Source organism: Microtus pennsylvanicus, chromosome 16 (assembly GCF_037038515.1).
Source record: "Microtus pennsylvanicus isolate mMicPen1 chromosome 16, mMicPen1.hap1, whole genome shotgun sequence".
In the NCBI taxonomy this organism is placed as follows: domain Eukaryota; kingdom Metazoa; phylum Chordata; class Mammalia; order Rodentia; family Cricetidae; genus Microtus; species Microtus pennsylvanicus.
The window spans coordinates 43,568,200-43,587,065 of record NC_134594.1 but is presented as its reverse complement, the minus strand read 5'-3'; the positions used below and the strand labels follow the sequence as shown (position 1 = coordinate 43,587,065).

General features: G+C 46.2%; 1 protein-coding gene across 3 annotated transcripts in view; it reads left to right on the top strand.

The window, feature by feature from the left end:
- Positions 1–2,258: 2,258 nt before the first annotated feature.
- Fnip2 (folliculin interacting protein 2) overlaps positions 2,259–18,866 on the top strand; it is a 93,358-nt gene continuing 76,750 nt past the window's right edge. The window contains exon 1 of one of the 3 annotated variants that reach the window (XM_075951014.1): positions 2,259–2,853. In XM_075951014.1, coding sequence (XP_075807129.1) covers positions 2,573–2,853 — 281 coding nt within the window. In that variant the 5' untranslated portion in view covers positions 2,259–2,572. The remainder of the gene's footprint in view (positions 2,854–18,866) is intronic. The other 2 variants (XM_075951011.1, XM_075951012.1) reach the window with 2 other exon arrangements.

Here is an 18,866-nt window from a genome sequence, read left to right as displayed (position 1 = left end):
GAGAATGACTGTATCTTCCGGGTTTCCCATCTTTATTTCCTTCCTGAGTTCTGGGACTATAGGGAGGTTCTACCATACCTGTCCCCACTGATTATTACAAGATTCCTCAACAATTATTTCTAACTACAAAGGACAAGAAATGGTAAGGTAGAAACGTGTTGAACTGATTGGTGTTTAACTCACTGTGTATCCCAGGCTGGCCTTGAACTTGTGGCTGTCCTCCTCCCTCAGACCCTCACATGCTGTACGAGTCATCCTATCCCACTAAGATATAGAATTGGAAATCTCCTAAAAGGTTGATTCAACAGTGAAACAAACCATTAATATTAGATCAGCCTTCCTTCCCTTATAGGATGGCCCAAATGCTGCAATGTTCTTTAAGGGACTATAAAAGTAATCCGCCAGGTTTCAGAAGGCTGCTATGAGTGTCATGATAATCTAAACATTACGGAACAAGCCGGGCGGTGGGAGGAAGAAGCAGGCGGATCTCTGTGAGTTCGAGAACAGCCTGGTCTACAAGAGCTAGTTCCAGGAGAGGTTCCAAAGCTACAGAGAAACCCTGTCTCGAAAAACAAAACAAAACAAACAAACAAACAAAAAAAAGTCACGATGAATGGGTAGATGAGCGTACAGAAGACAGCCCTTTCCCAATCCGCCCTTTCTCATCTCATCGTTACTCTGTCATCTCCCAGCATTCAGAATATTCTGTCCATTCCTGGTCCTCTTGACAGCCACACCCGGAGCCATATGGCAATGCCAGAGACTGGGGCTAAGAACTGAAGACCAACCACTGGATTGGAGCCTTGAACCACCCAGAGTTCTGCCCCAGTCCCTTTTTTGATTGCTTATATTTGTGAAATGTTTACTTTTTAATGTCTAAATTCCTCTTTTTTGTTTTTCTTTAGATTTTATTTTTCTACATATATATACATGTGTGTCCTGTGTGGATTCTGCGTGTGCGTGCAGTGCTCTAGGAGGCCAGAAGAGTGAGTAGGACCGACCCGCTGGCTGGGAGGAGAACTCCAGTCCCGTGCAAAAGCAGCCTGTGTTTGCAACCACTGAGCCACGCTTCCCGCCCTGTCTCCTTTTGATTTAGTCTAAGAAATCTCGGTGGGTCGGTTGTTCACCATTCACAAATTTGGGGGAGACGAAGTTGAGCTCGAAGTAACTCTAGTTCTACCACCTACCATTTGACTGAAAATCTTTAGAGCGCAATGTTGCAAAACAGGTTCATAAACTGTTTTGAATGTGGTCAGACTCTTCATAACCACAGGTTCTTAAAGAGTCTTGCACCACAGCACACTAAACTCTCAGGGGATCTGAGGAGTGATAGCGCAGGCAAATGAATTTAATTAAGGATACACCCTCCCCCCCCCGAAAGTATGTGCTGCCTAATTTTTTCTTATGTGCTCTGATTATTTGAACACGAACTAGGAAAGAAATCATTTGTTATATTTTTTTTCCTCTCGAATTTCTAGAGCTAGAGAGCCGCGGTGTGTGTGTTTAGCTACATGTAGCTTGTTGTGCGATCCAGCTTCCAGCTGGGCCCAAGACTCCAAACAAAACAGTGACCTGAATAAATTGTAAATCCAAAACTGAGCCCAGAGATTTACTCTGGCCTTGGTAACAGCTTCCCAAGACCTCGAACGCTAAGTGGTTTGGGCTCGAATTCCCAGCAGCAACCTCTGGCACCAAGTTGCTCCTCCAGCAGCTCACGCTTTTTGCTGGAGAATCCTGCACCACATGACGAGGGCCAAGTTCAGGGGCTTCTACAGTAAAGAACAAAGACTTCCGTACTCCCGCTCCCGCACTCAGTGGCTCAAGTGTGGGAAGACCCACGCAGCCCACCCCTCTCAAGCGCGGGTCAGCGCCGTGCAAGTGGCTACTCCGGCCGCGCCCCTAGTGATGTCGCCGCCGCAGGGCGGGCAAAGCCAACCAATGGCGATGCCAGGCAGAAGAGCTGCCGAGCTCCTCCCTCACCTCCTGCCGCCGGAACGCCCTCCTCCCTGACAAGCAGCTCCCCGCGAGATCCTCCCCCTCCCTACACACTCCCCCCTCCTCCCAACACGAAACTCTCCCCGTGCCTCGCACTCCCTCGTGTTGCTTCCTGGCGCTTCTTCCCCACCCCCCCCCCCCCAGCTTCTCCTCTCCTCGTGCTCCTCCCTCTCCCCCGTACTCCTCCCCCTTCCTCGAGCTCCCCTCCCTCCTATCCTCGTGCTCCTCCCAGTCCCTCGTTCTGCTCCCTGGCGCTCCTCCCCTCTAATCCCCCCTCAGCTCCCCTGCTTCCTTGCGCTTTCCTCCCTCCTATCCCCTTGGTCCTCCCCCGCCCTCGTGCTCCTTCCTCTCCCCTCGTGCTGCTCCCCGGCGCTCCTCCCCGTATCCCCCCCCAGCTCCTCCCCCTCCCTCGTGCTGCTCCCCGGTGCTCCTCCCCGTATTCCCCCCCAGCTCCTCCCCCTCCCTCGTGCTGCTCCCCGGCGCCCCCCCCCAGCTCCTCCCTCTCCCTCGTGCTGCCCTCTCCGCGCTCCTCCTCCCGCGGGAGCGAGCTGTCAGCCGGGCGGGCCGGCTCCGTCATATGACCTGCGGGCGGCCGCGGCGCTGCACCTTCCGTCGGCTGCAGCGGTCCCGCGCTCGCTCGCACTCCTCCGGGCGGCCGCGCCCCCGTCCGTCGCCATGGTCCCGCCGCGGCCGCCGTGGGCTGCGCGCTGAGCCGCCCGGGTCCCCGAGCGTGGCCGCCCGGGCCGCCGCGTGCACGCACGCCATGGCCCCGACCCTGCTCCAGAAGCTCTTCAACAAAAGGGGCGGCGGCGCGGCGTCCGCCCAGGCCCGGCCGCCTAAGGAGGAGCCTGCCTTCAGGTGAGTGCGTGCGAGCCGGCGGGAGGCCTGCGAGGGGAGCCGACCCCCGCGCCGCCCTGTCCCCCTCCTCCCGGGCGGGACCCCGCACCACCCCGTCCCTTCTCCCAGCTCCTCCCGGGAGGAACTCCTGTCCCCTCTGTCACCTCTCTCCAGGTGGGACCCCGGCACCATCCTCCCCCCTCTCTCCCTGGGACCCTCCAGGTGGACCTCCAGGGCTCCCAGTCCCCTCTCTCCAGGTCTTTCAGGGTCCGAGAGCCACGAGCCGTCCTGTCCCCTCTCTGCTGTTCCCCGGGCGTGGGACTCCAGCGCCGTCCTCTTTCCCTGCTTTCCAGGTCTCTGCCCAGGTGGGAGACCCACGCCATCCTCTGCCCTCTTCCCCCAGGCTCTGTACGTTATCTCCCTAGATGCTCCCGCGTCCGAGCACCTCTGGGGCCCCTGTGTACCTTCCAGGGTCTCTGGAGGGAAAGTCACTTGCATCTCCCCCGTTCTGGAGCCTGGAAGCTGTCATTTTGCTGGCAGCTCCAACCTACTGAGTATGTGACAGTATTTTGAAGTTGTAAAGGGTGGAGTCACGAAAGAAGCAGCTTCTTTCCTGCAGCGTGTGGCAAGCTCGCCAGCGGAGGAATAAAAGTGTGTAATTTCCTCATCAGTTACAAGGCTGGTGCCGCATGAGGAGTGGAAAGGGAGGGAAGTGCCTTCATGGACCATCTCAGGGTCTAATTTGACAAAGCTGCTGCAGATATTTAATAGTTAGTCTTCGGAACACATACTTTTGAATTAGCATGTATTAGGAAGCTCGCTCAAGATCCACAACTCTAAGTGGCAGGTCTTGCATTTTTATCTTAGCAATTGGCTTGGAGTCTAGTCTTTAAAATCCCTATACTATTATGCTTTTTGAATAATACGTTTCCAAAGAGGTTTCTTGGACCCTGTACTGTCTCTGCATTCTTATGTTGAGAAAGGCATTTATTTGCCTGTTAACTTTTCAATATTTAAAAGGAATTGAACACCTCATAGCGACTCTGGCATTCTGGTGGTGCTTTCCGTCCAGACTGCAAAAGCAGTTTATTGTTAAAGAAGTCTAGAGTCAGTACAGTAAACCTTTTAAAAGTTAGTAAAACTTTGAAATTATTATTATTATTTTGTTTTAATATTTGAGACAAGGGCTCACTCTGGTAGTCCAGGCTGGTCTCATACCCTGGGCCATCCTTCCTGTCTTTGCTTCCCCAGCGCTGGGATCACAAACATTGGGCATTTGACATGAAGTTTGTTTAAATTTCATCTATATTGCTTAAGAAATTCTTTTATACAGACCCTCACTATAGTTATACAAGATTTTCTTTGGTTTTGTATTTTGACGCCAAGTCTTACGTTAGCCCAGGCTGACCTCGATCTCCTCATTCCCCACCTCCCACCCCCTTACTGCCTCTCAAATGTATTTATCACAATAAATGTGTGCTGCCATGCCTGGCCCCTACTGTGTGAGAACAAAACATTAACTAGACCAGGACTTGCGTGTGTGTGTGTGTGTGTGTGTGTGTGTGTGTGTGTGTGTGTGTGTGTGGCGTTTGGAAGGTGAACTGTGCCCATCCCGTGTATCATCATCGTCGGTGCCACTAACTCCTCACAATGGTAGGGTTATTTTGGACTCAGGATGTGTAAGGTTTTTTTTTTTTCTTCTCCAAGGTCTGGAGAGAGAAAGGCTTGTGTGATCCAGGTATCTTCACTTGGCAGCCCTTACCAAGGACTTTAAAGCCACTCGAATGCTGATGGAGATGCTGTGGTATTGTTTCTTGAACTCCCAGCCTGTTTGTCCACAACTACTCCCTCCATGGATAAGGTTAAATCTGGTGTATTTTGAGCCACAATGACAACATATTGCGGCTATATTTAGGGCCTGGCCATATTAGGAAAATTGATTCCTGCTTTGTGAGCACATTACTAGGACTGTGTTCTAACTTTTGACCGGTGTGCAAGGAAGAATAAAATTATGCCATGTAATCTTTAAAAAAATTTTTGCATCATATAGTCATTACTGTGTATGTGTGTGCATGTTCGTGCCATAGCATGCACATGGAGATGGAGGGACAACTGTCAGCTCACTCCCCGCCTACCATGCGGGTCCTGGGACCGAAGCTCAGGCGATGGGCCAGGCGACAAGTACCCTTGGCTGCTGCGGAGCTACCTCCACAGGCCCCGTGTAGGGTTTCTTTTCTGTTGTTCACCTCTTTAAGGCCGATATTTTTTGAAGGATTTCGAGATTGCTTCTCCTGCCCCCTCTTTTTGAGACAGGGTCTTAAATAACCCAGGCTGGCCTAGAAGTCAAAAGCTCGAGCCTAAGGTGATCAAATATTGGGGTCACAGACTCACCACCTTGCTGGGCACTGTGTGACCGCGCTTCTTACCTGGTCATCCTGCAGTTTTCTTGTTGTGCGTCAGAGGTGGTTTGTTGTGCATCAGAGGTGATTTGTTGTGCGTCAGAGGTGATTTGTTGTCTATAGTGAGTGGCTCGCACCGCAGGCTGTGTCCGGATCACCATCTGTCAATCATCACCTTTAGAGCGTCATCGCAGTCAAGATTCCTTCTTACACACTTCTTTTACGATCCGGAGAAAACGCCCATTTTTTTATGGCCTTGGTGGAAACAGAAAGGAATCAAGAGAGGTTGCATTTACAGTCTTTCCCAAAGCAGTCAGGAACAGGATGCAATTGTAATATTTCAGAAACGTAGGTCTTGCTTAAAATTATATTGTGTTTGACATTATAGAAGGTTTTGTTTATTGGTCTTCCAAATGCTTTTCACTTTTAATTCATTGTTAAGTATCTATTTGAATAACCCTCCAGCCAAGGCCAAAAATGAATACAATTTAGAAATAGGATTTGTAGACTTAAAGTCAACATGCTTATATAGGGCTTTTAAAATATTTACTTGTGTGTGTCTGTCTGAGCGTATGTATATGCATCCGGTTCATAGGTGTTAGGCCCCCTGGAGCTGGAGTTGCAGCTGATTGTGAACCATCAGGTGGATGCTAACCAAACTTGAGTCTTCTGCAAGAGCAGTGAGTGCTCTTAACCACTGAGCCATCTCCCTAGTCCCCACATAGGTCTTTAGATTTTTCGAGACAGGGTTTCTTTGTGTAACAACTCTGGCTGTCTTGGAACTCACTCTGTAGACCAGGCTGGCCTTGAACTCACAGAGATCCGCCTGCCTCCTCCTCCCAAGTGCTTGGATTGATAGGTGTGGGCCACAACCACAGGTCTCTACTAGGTATATAGCCAGTGTCTTCTGTATTTGGCTCATATTTGAAACATTATTATCTTTTTACCCCTCTTGTACTGATGACCAAAACCCAGGGTCTCATGCATACTAGTTAAAAGATTATCTTAATATTTTTTTCATTTGCTTCGAAACAAAGTCATCCAGCCAAGGCTGGCTTTGAACTCTTGATCCTTCTGTCTTTACCTTCCAAATGCTGAGATTACCAGTTTGTACCACTATGGATGGATCTTGTTTTATTCTTATTTATTTATGTATTCATTGTTCAGCCTCAAACTGAATCGAAAGCCTTGCATATGCTAGGCGTCTTCAGGTTTTGATTCTTTTGGATTTTTTGAGGCAGGGTCTCATGTAGCCCAGGCTGGCCTGGAACTTGTGATCCTTGTGCTGTACACTTGAAGGTGTTTCAGTTGTAGGCATGTGCTGTCATGCTTGGTCCTTGGTTTGCTTTGGGTTCTGGTTTTTCATGACAGGGTTTCTCTGTGTAGCCCTGGCTTTCTCTTGCTCTGTAGACCAGGCTGTCCTGGAACTCACACAGATTCGCCTGCTTCTGCCTCTGAGTGCTGGGATTAAAGGCGTGCATGGACCACTGATGCCTGCCTCTTGTTTTGTTTTTTAAATGTGTCTGGTAAATTATTGGACCAGTTTCCACTTAAAAGGTGATGAAAAGAGAAACTGTTAGATGTTTTCTTTTATTCTTGTTGGTTAGATGAAGTGAACATCTTGTGGGATACGGGGAATAAATGAAAACATTGCAGCTGCTTGGTAGTTAACTCAGTAAATGCCACCAAGAGGGAGGTCTGTGGCCATTAGCTGTGTAAATGACATCAAGAGGAAACTCACGTCTTTCCTCCGGTCCTGAACACCTAAGGACAAATGGCCTAGTTAGTGGTAATCCCCACTTGTTCTGTTAGAACAATTCAAATAATCTGTTACAGGGCTAGGATAAATACAATTAAATCCACTTATTACCAAAGAGCAGCTAATGCCAGTTTACAGCTTGGCCTTCCACGTGTATAAAGCCTGCTAGGATATCCATGGTTATGTGCCCTAGAGTTCAGGGTGTAAAGAACAATACAGTATATACTAAGATGGATAAATAGACAAATATATACATCAATCTAAATCTGAGTGCGAATACAGTTCTATACTTAGTTCAAAATTAAGAGCTTGATCACTGTTATTACGGTAGGCATGATTTGGTCAAGACTGCCTTCCTTCACATTACAGGGTGTGGTTATTTCTAATGAGATTGTTCTAGGGTAGAGTAGAGAATATTCTGGGAAAAGACAAGGCTTTTGTTCCCGTGGTGTGTGTGTGTGTGAATGTGTGTGATGTGTATGTATGTGTTCTGCATTCATTTGTGTGGGCACGAGTGTGCCACAGTGTTCTTGTGGTCAGAGGACAGGTCCTGGCTTTTCGCCTTGCTTGAGACAAGGTCTGTTTTTCTTGTTGGTCTGCTGCGTTGTCCACAGTTGACCTGCAAGCTTCCAGGGACACTCTTGTTTCTACTGCAGAGATGACAGACCTTTGTGCCATGTGCATAACTTTTATATGGGTTCTGGATTCAAAGTCTTCTTATGCTTCCATGGCAAACACTTCACCTACTGAAGCATTCCCCAAGCCCATTCATTCACATTTTAATGCCCATAAAATCAGAGTCTGTAGAGATGTCCTTGGCTGGCAACTTTTATCTTCTGGCTTATTCTTGATGTGCTCCCTTGTTTGGAAATATCACATAATATGAGAGGTTATCAGAGATTTTAGCAGAGGTGAATAAGGAAACTATGCTATCTAATGCCCTTAGAAGATCTAAGTACAGTGGCACATACCTGTAATCCTAGCTTTTGGAAGGCTGAGGCAGCAGGATCAGGAATTGAAGGCTAACCTCAGCTCTGTAGGGAGTCCGAGGCTAACCTGGGCAACATGAGACCTTGTCACAACACAGCAAATAAACAAAAATAGATCTTGGAAGAAAAAATAGGGAAGCCATTTAGTCTTGCCTCGTGTAACATGCTGACGTGAAGCTGAACAGTAAGTCTGGAGATTTCTCTGCTTGCCCAGCGTGAAGTCATCTGTGAAATGGGTTAGAAAGCTTTCAGAAAGAATAAAATGCAACTCAGTATGATTTGAAGTTGTAGCAACTCATCTTAGTTAGTGACGTTTAATATTGATCTTCTGAAGCTTTGCTAAACATTGAGCTATTCTCAGAGTCCACTTTCTTCCTGTGCAGACTTGAGGCAGTTAAGGGAGATGCTTCTGCTGCTTGTTTCTTTCTTTTTATTGTTATTCTGTTTTTGATGTTTAGCCTTGATGCAGTCAGTGATAAAACACAGACCCTCTGATTTCAGAGACGCATTAAAGACAAATAGCAGGCAGCATTTCAGACCTGTACACAGGCGCCTGCACATCCAGGAATATGTTTAGTAATACAGTACTTTTTTCTGAGTTATTTGAAAGTTTTTTCCCCACCCAAAGCATCTATCTAGTGGAACAGATGCAATCCATACTTTTGTAGAATTTAGCCTAAAACTAGATAGTTCCACTTTGCACCTCTGTATTTGATAGATTTGTCAGAGACAGTGGATTCCAAAGCTCCAGCTATCCGTGGGAAGACACTACTGTTGTTCAGTACAGAGGTCTGATGTGTTAACATATTTAAATGCCTTTTAATCAACTTGTTGAAACATTGTCATGGGCAGATATTAATTACATAAAACAATGGGTTTCATTCTGACATTTTCATACATGTATATTATATGCTTTGCTCAAAACCATGGGTTTCTTTATGGCTTCTCCATAAATGTATGTAATGTGTTTTCTTATGCTTAGTCCGCTATTGATTGCCCTTCTCTTTCCTCCCTTCTTTCCTCATAGTTTTTATTACCAAGGATGAAATTTTAGTGGAGCTGGAGAGACAGCCTAATTGGTAGAGTAGCATGCAGGAAACTGCGGGTTCAACCCCAGCCCCACGGAACCTGGGTGTGGTGATGCACACCTATCATCCAGTGCTAGAGGGGTGGAGGCAGGGGGAGCTGAACGTCCTGCTTAGCGTGTTAGAGGTGAGCCTGGGGTGCACTAGACCCTACCTGAAAGTTAACTCTTTCCTCTTTGTTTAGGTAACTGAAATTTCCTGTTGTTAAAATGACCCGCTTGCTGTGAATGCTAGTGTATTTTAAACCTGAGTCAGTACAAGTCTTAGGAGGCCGGATGTGCTGCTCCTCCTGTGTCCCTAAGCCCTGGACCGGCCTTTCTCCAGAACCGGAAAATAGTTAGTTCTCCTGCTGAGTGCAGGTTCCCAGCTTCAATAGAGACGTCTTTAAAAGGGTGATGGTGTCTTTTGTGGTTTTTGTTTGTTCGTTTGTTTTTGTCTTTTGAGACAAGATCTATGCAGCCCAGCCTTGTACCTGTTCTCTTCCTGCCTAAGCCTCTCCAGTACAGGCTTTATAGGTATTAGCACTACCCTGGGTGAGGTTAGATATTTATAAAGCAAAACCAGGTAATTATATTTTTGTTATTGTTTTTCTGGGAGTCAGGGTGTCATTGTGTAACCCGGCTGGACTGGAAACCAATGTGCGAACCAGCCTGGCTTCAGGCTTGTGCTGTGCCCTCCAGCCCTGTGCTGTGCCCTGTGTGGCTGCTGTCAGGCAGTCCCGATACGTGAGTTTGCCGTGTTACACGTTACTTTTTGCTGAAGTTTGCAGGACTGAGATTTGGACCTGGGCATGTGCAGAAGTTATAGCTAGAAGGAAAACATTGATTTGTTTTGTTTTGTTTATTGTTGTTAGTTCAGAATGTATTTCTCATGGTTTGCGTCTAAAGGTCGCCTTAAAGAAGCTACTTTGTTTCTTGGCAAAGGAAGCTGTATTTTTTTTTAAAGATTTATTTATTTAGTATACAATATTCTGTCTGTGTATGCCTGCAGGCCAGAAGAGGACCCCAGACCTCATTAGAGATGGTTGTGAGCCACTATGTGGTTGCTGGGAATTGAACTCAGGACCTTTGGAAGAGCAGGCAATGCTCTTAACCGCTGAGCCATCTCTCCAGCCCCCTGTATTTTTTTTTTTTTAAAAGGATCAGTCTTGCCCCTTTGCCTTGGCTGTCAGCCTGACCTGCTGGTGGGTGAGCAGGAGGTGGGAATGGCAATGTCTGTTACTTCTCCAGCCACCACTTCTTGTGTGTTGTGAAAAAGGACACATGACTTACAGAGATTACACAGGGCCTTTGCCTAATGTTGGTCTCTGGCCTTGTGCTGTGAGGGCATGCATGTTCATGGCTGTAAAAATAAGTTGCTGAGTTTCTCTTTCCCAAACATTTTTTAGTCTCAGGTTTGTAAAAAAAAAAAAAAGATTATTATATAAAATCGAAAAACAGGATGGGCTTTTCCAGCTCACTGGGCACGTAATAGTGATTTCTGCCCGCCCCGCCCCACCCCGTCTGTTGGTGGAATACCCATGACTCACCAGGGCCACACAGGCACTTTTGTAACCCTACTGGAAGGGGAGGGTGGGATGGGGATGGAGGGAGATGGGCTGGCATCCCCTTTGTTCAGGCACATTCTGTCCAGCTGCCATGGTATGGACCTCTGCAGAGCCCAGTGTCTCTCCCGCATCTCACTGCAGAGGTTCTCAAACAGAGCTCTCTGTCTGGGCCAAGAGGATGCAGTGCACCCAGTGGGAATGTAACGCTGTACGCCCGTGTGGTGTAGTGAAGGGCTCTCCTGTTACATAAGATTTCAGTGTTAAGAGCCAGGGAGGTGGTTCAGATAGTTCAGGGGTCAGGGTGCTGGTCCGGAGGCCCCAGGACCCGAGTCCAGTCTCTGAGATCCGGGCGAGAAGAGAACCGATTCAGAGGTTGTTCATTGAACTCCATGTGTGTGCATGACTGTGTGTCTATATACATACAGATATAAATAAATAAAATACAGAATTTAGAAAATATTACAGTGTTATCAGTCTGAGTTCTTTACAATTTCCTCTAAGCTGTATTCCTTTCATTATGATTATATTTAGATATTTTTTTTTTTTAGTTATTTGTGCCTGTGATCTTTTCTTTTTTTTAAAGGTTGGGTGTGGCTGGGCATGAGCCCAGGGCTTGCTTTCTTTGCACTGAACTACACCCCTAGCTTTTCAATTAAAAAGAATTTTTTAAAGTTGCCCAAACTGGTGTAAACTCTCTCTTTTCTCTCTCTAGCCCAGGCTGGAAGCTTTTCTTTCAGAAACTAACTCTCTCTCTCTCTCTTTCTCTCTTTGTGGTCTTCTTTCCTTCTGCCATGTGGACCCTGGGAAGGAAACTCAAGTTTGGTGGCCAACACCTTTGCAACCCCCTCCCCCAGCCCTCTTTCAGCCTCCCAGCTGCTGGCTGGAATTATGGGTTTGTGCCATCACGCTGTAGCCATGATTGGCTTAATTTGTAAGTTTAGCTTTGAGTTTGTACCTGGCATGTGGCTGTAGATTTGCTTTGAAAAATTATTCATACTGAAAAATGATTTCATATTGCTTTGAAAAATAAATTTTTATCAGTGTATCTAATTTTTTTAAAAAAATACTATTTTATTCTGTTTTCACTTACATGTATCAGTATTTTGCCTGCATTTATGTATGTATTCTATGTGTGTGTCTGACGCTCACAGAGACCGGACGTGGGTGTCCAGTTTTCAGGAGCTGGAGTTACAGAATATTGCTAGCCATCATATGGTTTAGTTGAACTGATCCTGTGTCCCCTGCAAGAACAGCAAGTGCTCTTAGTCACTGAGCTATCTCTACAGCCCTGAATCTTAAAAAGTAATAAATAAGAGCATGTCTTATTTAGATATAGATCTTTAAATTAATGGTCATTGCTGTTTTTTCAATCTACTGATACCTAACAGAAAATGAAACCCAGTTACTAGGTATCAAAGTGGCTATGGGCATTGGAACTAGAGAAATGCATTCTCCCAGGGCCCATGGGGAGTCTGAGCACCTGCTGAGCGCTTCCTCTGATTTCCAGTAACCTTAGTTGTCTGTTGTTATGGCAACTGTTACATTTTCACAAGTTGGAGACAGGTTAGATGCCACCCTGCACATTCCTCAAGAGATGAGCTGGGATTGGTTTAGGATGTGTGAGGAAAAAGCTACAAAATCACTAGTCCAGTCACTGCAGTGTTTAACACTTTTGATGCCAGCAGTAAGCTGGGTATTCTCTTTCCTACTATATTGTCAACCCTTTGGGGCTGTAGGGCAAAAGCATGTTTATTATCCTTTAGTTCTTAATTTTCTGTGTTTTTGTTATTTTATATGATTGAGAAGTAGTAACAAGGTTTTCTTTTAAATTTGATGTAGTGTCTTTCTAATTTAAGCTTCCTTTGTAGGAACCAAGAAAATGGACTTGTGTTGTTAGGGCTGCCTCAAGAGATTTCTGCACGCTAGCCCTGTTACTCTGTTGAACACTACTAGCACAGCGTACGGAAGTCAGCAGACAAGCGGTTGGTCAGGGAGTTAGCAAGTGCACTGGCGGGTTCTGCAAACGGATGCTCCTCAAAACCTCGGTAGCTTTCCAGAGCTGGACTCTGTTTCTTGTTTTAGTGCAAGAGCTGTAACCTGGGGCCTCAGGATTACTAGGTGGACATTCTACCACTGATGTGGGAGTCCCCTCTGTGTGCTGGGATTACCATTAATGAATAAAGAAACTGCTTTGGACGTATAGCAAGGCAGAACTTTGGTAGGCAGGGAAAGCTAGGCTGAAAGCTGGGAGAAAGAAGGGCGGAGTCAGGAGACACCATGTAGCCCAGCTCTGGAACTTTAGCTAGTAAGCCACAGCCATGTGGCCATACACAGATTAATAGAAATGGGTTGAATTAATATGTAAGAGTTAGCCAATAAGAAGCTAGAGCTAATGGGCCAAGCAGTGATTTAATTAATACAGTTTCTGTGTAGTTATTTTGGGGCTACGTGGCCAGGAACCAACAAGTGGCCTCCTTACTACATACTATTGTGTCTCACTCCTGTCCCAGGATTCAATTTCTTGGCCTGGTCATTTGGGGACGGGGATGGCTTTTTGTAGTTTTACTGACATATAACATTAGTAAAAAAAAAATCTCCGACTCGCAGGATGGCTTAGCATATAAAGGCGCTTGCTACCAAGCCTGATCTGAGTTCTGTCCCTGGAACCCACACTGTGGAAGGAGAAAACCAACTCTTAAAAGTTGTCTGTCCTCTGACCTACACAGTTATATATACAAATAGAAATGTGAAATTATTTAAAAAGCAGAAATTTGTGTTGGTACTCACTTGTACTGAGGTGCGGTGATGGCAAGTTCCAGTACATAGCAAGTTCCAAGCCAACCCGCTCTGCATAAGGAGCCCTAAAGCACCCCCCCTTCCGAAAAAGAAGGAAGTCTTATTATAGGCAACTCAAAGGTGTCTTTCTCTTTTTCATTAATACTTTGTTTTCCTGGCTACCAAAATTATAGGGTAAGTGTTCAAAAGGATGGATCGATAACCCCTACCCCAACGAAAACCCAAAATCTTGTTTGAGTATTATTTCAGATCTAGTCAGAAATGACTCATTGAAAATGTATTTAATTTCAATAGTATGTATGAAACACAGGTATTCCTCTGTGTCGGTAACAACAACAAAAACGTCCCTTTTCCACTCTAAAATCATTTGGATTATCTTGTGGTAAGACAAATCAGGCTTCTCACTTAAGATACAGCTCACCTAGTTACCAAGTCAGTACTGGCATGCCAGAGCTTGCAAGCAAGCATTTTATTTGCTTGATGCATGAAATATGGGCCTTAGGGAAAAAAGATAGAGCCATGGATACTTTCCATGTAGGATTTTCTAGTTGAAAATTTAATTGGATGGGTTAACAGGAAGAGTACGTTTCAGGCTAGCATGTCATTAGTGGTGGCCCCCAGTGGCTGTGGAAATGAACCATGAGTAAGCAGTTTCCCTGAGCCCATCAGGGAATGGCTGTCTGCTTTAGGATGGCACACTGAATAAGTTAGTTGCTGGGCAGACAGAGGTGGCAGGAGCTGCTAGCACCAGCCTGTAGAAATGGACTCCTGGTAGCCAGTTTGTTCTACATGCGCAGGATTTTGTGGAGTGCACTGAATTCGACCTTTTTGTATGCTAAGCTAGCATGCTGTGGCCTTTCCTGAGAAGCTGTGAGGAAATACCTGTTCACTTCAGATAAGGCGCCAAAGAAATGACTCCATCCAAGTCCAGCTTGGTCCGTCTGAGTTTGTTGAGGTGACTTACAGAAGCGTGGGTGTCTCAAGGGCAGCTGCATCACGAGAAGGTCCCTCTGAGTTTGTGTGAGGAATTCTGAAAGCTGTGTCCCCAGCTCACAGGCTGCTCTTCAAAGTCTTCACCCCAGTAGTTACTCACTGCATGTATGACCTTCGTCAGTGGACGTGTGAATCTCTAAGATCTCTGGGCTTCCAGAGCCTGGTACAGTCAGAGGGATTCCTGAGTGGTCAGCTTCCCGGTGTCCAGGAGGAAATGTTGGAGCTCACAGGAAGGAGCTGCAGAACATGATTAATGCTGACTATCTGGAGGGTTCTTGCCAAATCACATCAAGGTTATCACTTATCAGAACTGTTGAGTCGCACGCGCCAGACTGTAGTGAGTAGTTTCGTTGTGGGTGAGGCGCTGTCATGATGTAGCTTTCTGGTTTAATTTGGGTTAAACCCAGGGCCTCACACATGTTCACATGTGTTTTACCACCTAGCCATGCCCTAGCTTCTGATCATATTAGAGACCTTTATGTGCGAGGTACTGAGCCTCCAGCTCACCATTTTCTTTCCTTTGTTTCTTTTTAGAGCTTCCTTTTTATTTCGTGTGTATTCGTGTTTGCCTGAGTGTATATATGCTTATAGTGCCCCGGAAGGGCAGAAGAGGGCACTGGCTCCTCTGGAACTGGAGAACTAGAACGTCAGGGTTTTGAGTATGAGTAGCCCGGGAGAATGGTAGCATTATGAGTAGAAAAGGGAACTTATAAGGAGAAATGGGTTCTTAAAGGGAGTTGTGCATACATTTGGTGTCACATGAGATGTATTGAGGTGATGTTTGAACATTTCCGAGTAAACACGTGTGACCTTAGATTTATCAAGACTAGAGTCCCAGGTGGTTGTGAGTTGTCAAATGGGTGCTGGGAATCCAACTCTGGAAGAGTGTTCGTAACCACTAAGCTCCCTCTCCAGCCCCCTCACTGTTTGCCTTCAAAGGTTTACCCCAGAGATATCATTAGTGAGAAGGGTATAGCTATCTGTGAAGATAAAACCTTGTTTTCCGCCCATTTAAAAAAAAATATCTGGAGCAGGACACAAGGCTATATGCATTTGAGAGGCTGAGCAGAAGGAATGAGAGTTCAAGGTTAGCCTAGGCCACATAATGAGGTCTAGCACAGCCTACCTACAGCGAATCCCTTTAATAACCAAAGCAGTCTCGGATGTGGGGGCCTTGGTTAGCTATGGTCTAAACCGTTGGGAAATAGATTTGCGCACACACCCATCTCCCACCTCTCCTCAGGTAAGAGAGGAGGCCATTCACTGTTTTTGGCTCTGAGTGGTTTAGGATCTCATGGGTGGGAGTCTTCTGATCCCATGGGGTTTGAAAGGTTGGTCCAGTTTAGGGCTGAGATTGTATCAGAGTTTAGTACTAATTATAGGATACTGTGCTCCCGTTGCTGTCTCTTGGGGACAGATAGATGGATGTACAGGTGCCTTTTCAGGGAAAACGAGACAGGATGTGGAAATGAGGAAGAGGAGAAATAGTAAAACTAAGTAGTGATACTTAAAGTAGCGTCAGGGTTTTGAGCCGGAGTAGCCCGGGGGAATGGTAGCATTATGAGTAGAAATGGGAACTTATAAGGAGAAATGGGTTTTTAAAGGGAGTTGTGCATACATTTGGTGTCACATGAGATGTATTGAGGTGACGTTCATTTCCGAGTAAAAACGTGTGACGTTAGATTTATCAGAAGAGATGTTAGCCAGCATCAATCAGAGTACCAGACTTCATCTTTAACTATTCGAACCCTTTCTTTTTTCTACCCTTCCCACTTAATTGCTTTGTTAAAATCGTTCCTTCAAACTCGGGCCACCTGCTACCTCTGGTTGTCTTTGCTGATTGCTTCAGAGGGCGTGCTGGTCCCTCTCAACTTCTGAATTTTATTATTTTTATGTGGCAGTTGTTATACCCTAAGCCTGTTTTCTTTCAAACATATGTCTGTACTTTGATTTTGAGACCTGTGTAAGGGTGTGGGGAAGATGGCAGAAGAAAGTGGGGAAAGTGGGGTGGGGGTGGGGGGCTGTGAGAGGTACGGCAGAGAAAGGGGAGGGGGAGTATCCCAAGTGCAGTCTGTGTGGACATTGTGGAAAACTGTTACTTTGCAAGCTAATTTTATTTTATTTTTGTGGTTTTTCGAGACAGGGTTTCTCTGTGGTTTTAGAGCCTATCGTGGAACTAGCTCTTGTAGACCAGGCTGGTCTCAGACTCACAGAGATCTGCCTGCCTCTGCCTCCCGAGTGCTGGGATTAAAGCTGTGCGCCACCACCGCCCGGCTGTAAGCTAATTTTAAAAGTAAAAATATCTTTAAAAGTTGTAAAATCAAACATAGTAAAACTGCTTTAGAGAGCCAGTGTGCGGATGTTGGGAGCTGTGAGCCCCCAGATCCTGAATTTCTTGTAAACAACTTGTTTTCTCCTGATCTGAGTGTCTACAGCTGCTCTGAGCATGAGACCCTCAGGAGTTCCTGATGGCAGGAGAGTGGTTTCTGGTGGGTTTGGCTGGGGCGTGGCTATCCCTATATAAGCTGCCCCTGGACACAATAAAGGGGGCATTCTTGGGGCATTCTGACTTCAAGGATGACCCATGTCCCTGTCTTTCTCTGTCTGAGAGTGTTTGTGTGTTTCAGTCTCCAGCCCCTTGCCTGGGTCACAAACTGTATGGTGGCGCATAGAGCGCAGTCAGGTGCCGCACACTGCACATGGAAGTGTCGTTTGTACTTCTTCTCTTTCAGACTGTTCAGTGTTTCATTTATTGACTTTTGGGAAGTTAAGTTTTGTAATTCTGTATATATTTAGTTATCCCCCCCATCTAAAATATAGCTGATAGATTTTCTTCCATTCTATAGGCTGTCTTGTCTGTTCATTCCATTGGTAGTTTCTTTTGCTCTGCGGAAGCCTTTTAATTTAGTGGAGTCCTGTTGGTTCATTTGGAGGATTATTTCCTGTGCTATTGAGGCCCTGTTCACACATTTCTAGCCTGAACTTAAATCTTCAAATGTTTTCCCTTAGCACTTCCAAATTTCTGGTTTCTAGGTGGTCCTTTGGTTCCGTGGTTAAAAGCATTGGATGCTCGTCCGGAGGACCCGAGCTCGATTCCCTGCGCCTATGTAGTGGCTTCAAACTCTCTTTAACTCAAGACTTCTGAGGTCCAGTGCCTCTTCTGGTCTCTGCAGGCACTGCATGCGTGTGATACACAGGTATGCCTGCAAATAAACACAAAGAAGTTTTAAAAATTAAATAATCTAGCATTGATTCATTGCTCAAGCTTAACAAGAACAAGGTGGTTATAGAACTAGCTGGCTCCTGGACAAGGCAATATCTGGTACATACATCTTCTGATCTCTGTATCGTGCCTCTGCTAGTTTATTGTCCCCCTCCCCCAGCTCCCATTCTGTACTCATTGAAGATTGTTACTTTTGTGACAGGGTCTTTAGCCCAGGCTAGCCTTGAACTATATAGCTAAGCATGGTGTTCAATTCCTGATCCTCCTACTTCCCGTCACAGATGCTAGATTATAAACCATTCATTGTCATCACACCTGTGCCATTACTCTGTATTTTTGTGTCGTTTTTGTTAGCATTTACTTCTTTCTGGCATTGACAGAGCAACCCATCCCCCCATCCCCCCCCAGCTGTCTCGTGTTCTTCCCTCATGTCCCTTATTCTATTGTAGCGGGCTCGTCTCCGCTCTTGACACAGTGTTGACTTTCCTCTTTGTGAAGGTTCTTTGCTTGGGACTTGTCCTGTCCCTCCCTTCTTTGTTTCTATTTCTGCAGTGTTGTAGGTAGCTTGGGTTGGTCTTGAAATCATAATCCTCCAGTCTCAGTCTCCAGGGCGCCTGGATTACAAGAGTAATCCCCCCATGCCTGCTGCCTGTCCTGCTGATCATGGCTTCACCTATGATGATGGTTAGGGGTCAGGATCTAGCCCAGAACTTGGAAATCTTACTGATTGGCTAGACTGGCAAACTAGCGGGCTGTGGGGGATCCACTATTCCCTGCTCCCCACAGGTCTAAGGTTACAGATGCATACCATTGTGTCAGGCTTCTATGTGGGTGCTGGGTATCCAAATTCAGATGATCATGCTTGCGCAACAGGCGTGTTACCAACTGAGCCCCCCGCCCCCCACTTTCTCCACCTTCTCTCTCTTTCTCTCTCTCTCTCTCCCTCTCTCTCTCTCACACACACACACATACACACACACACCCTTCCTCTCTGTCGTCTCTCACACACACCAAAAAAAAACCCCGTAGTTTTTTTTTTTGTTTTGTTTTGTTTTTCTTTAAAGAGACCACCACATTAGCTACTTTTGTACCACTGTGGCCAATTTCACTTTAGAAAGATTTATTTTGAAGGGTGCATTCCGTGGTCATTTGCCTGCAGGTGCTTGGGTAAGCCCCGGCTGCAATGGGAGCATGGGGAGGAGCTTCTCCTCGGATGGCAGGAAGCAAAGAGAGCATTTGCAGCA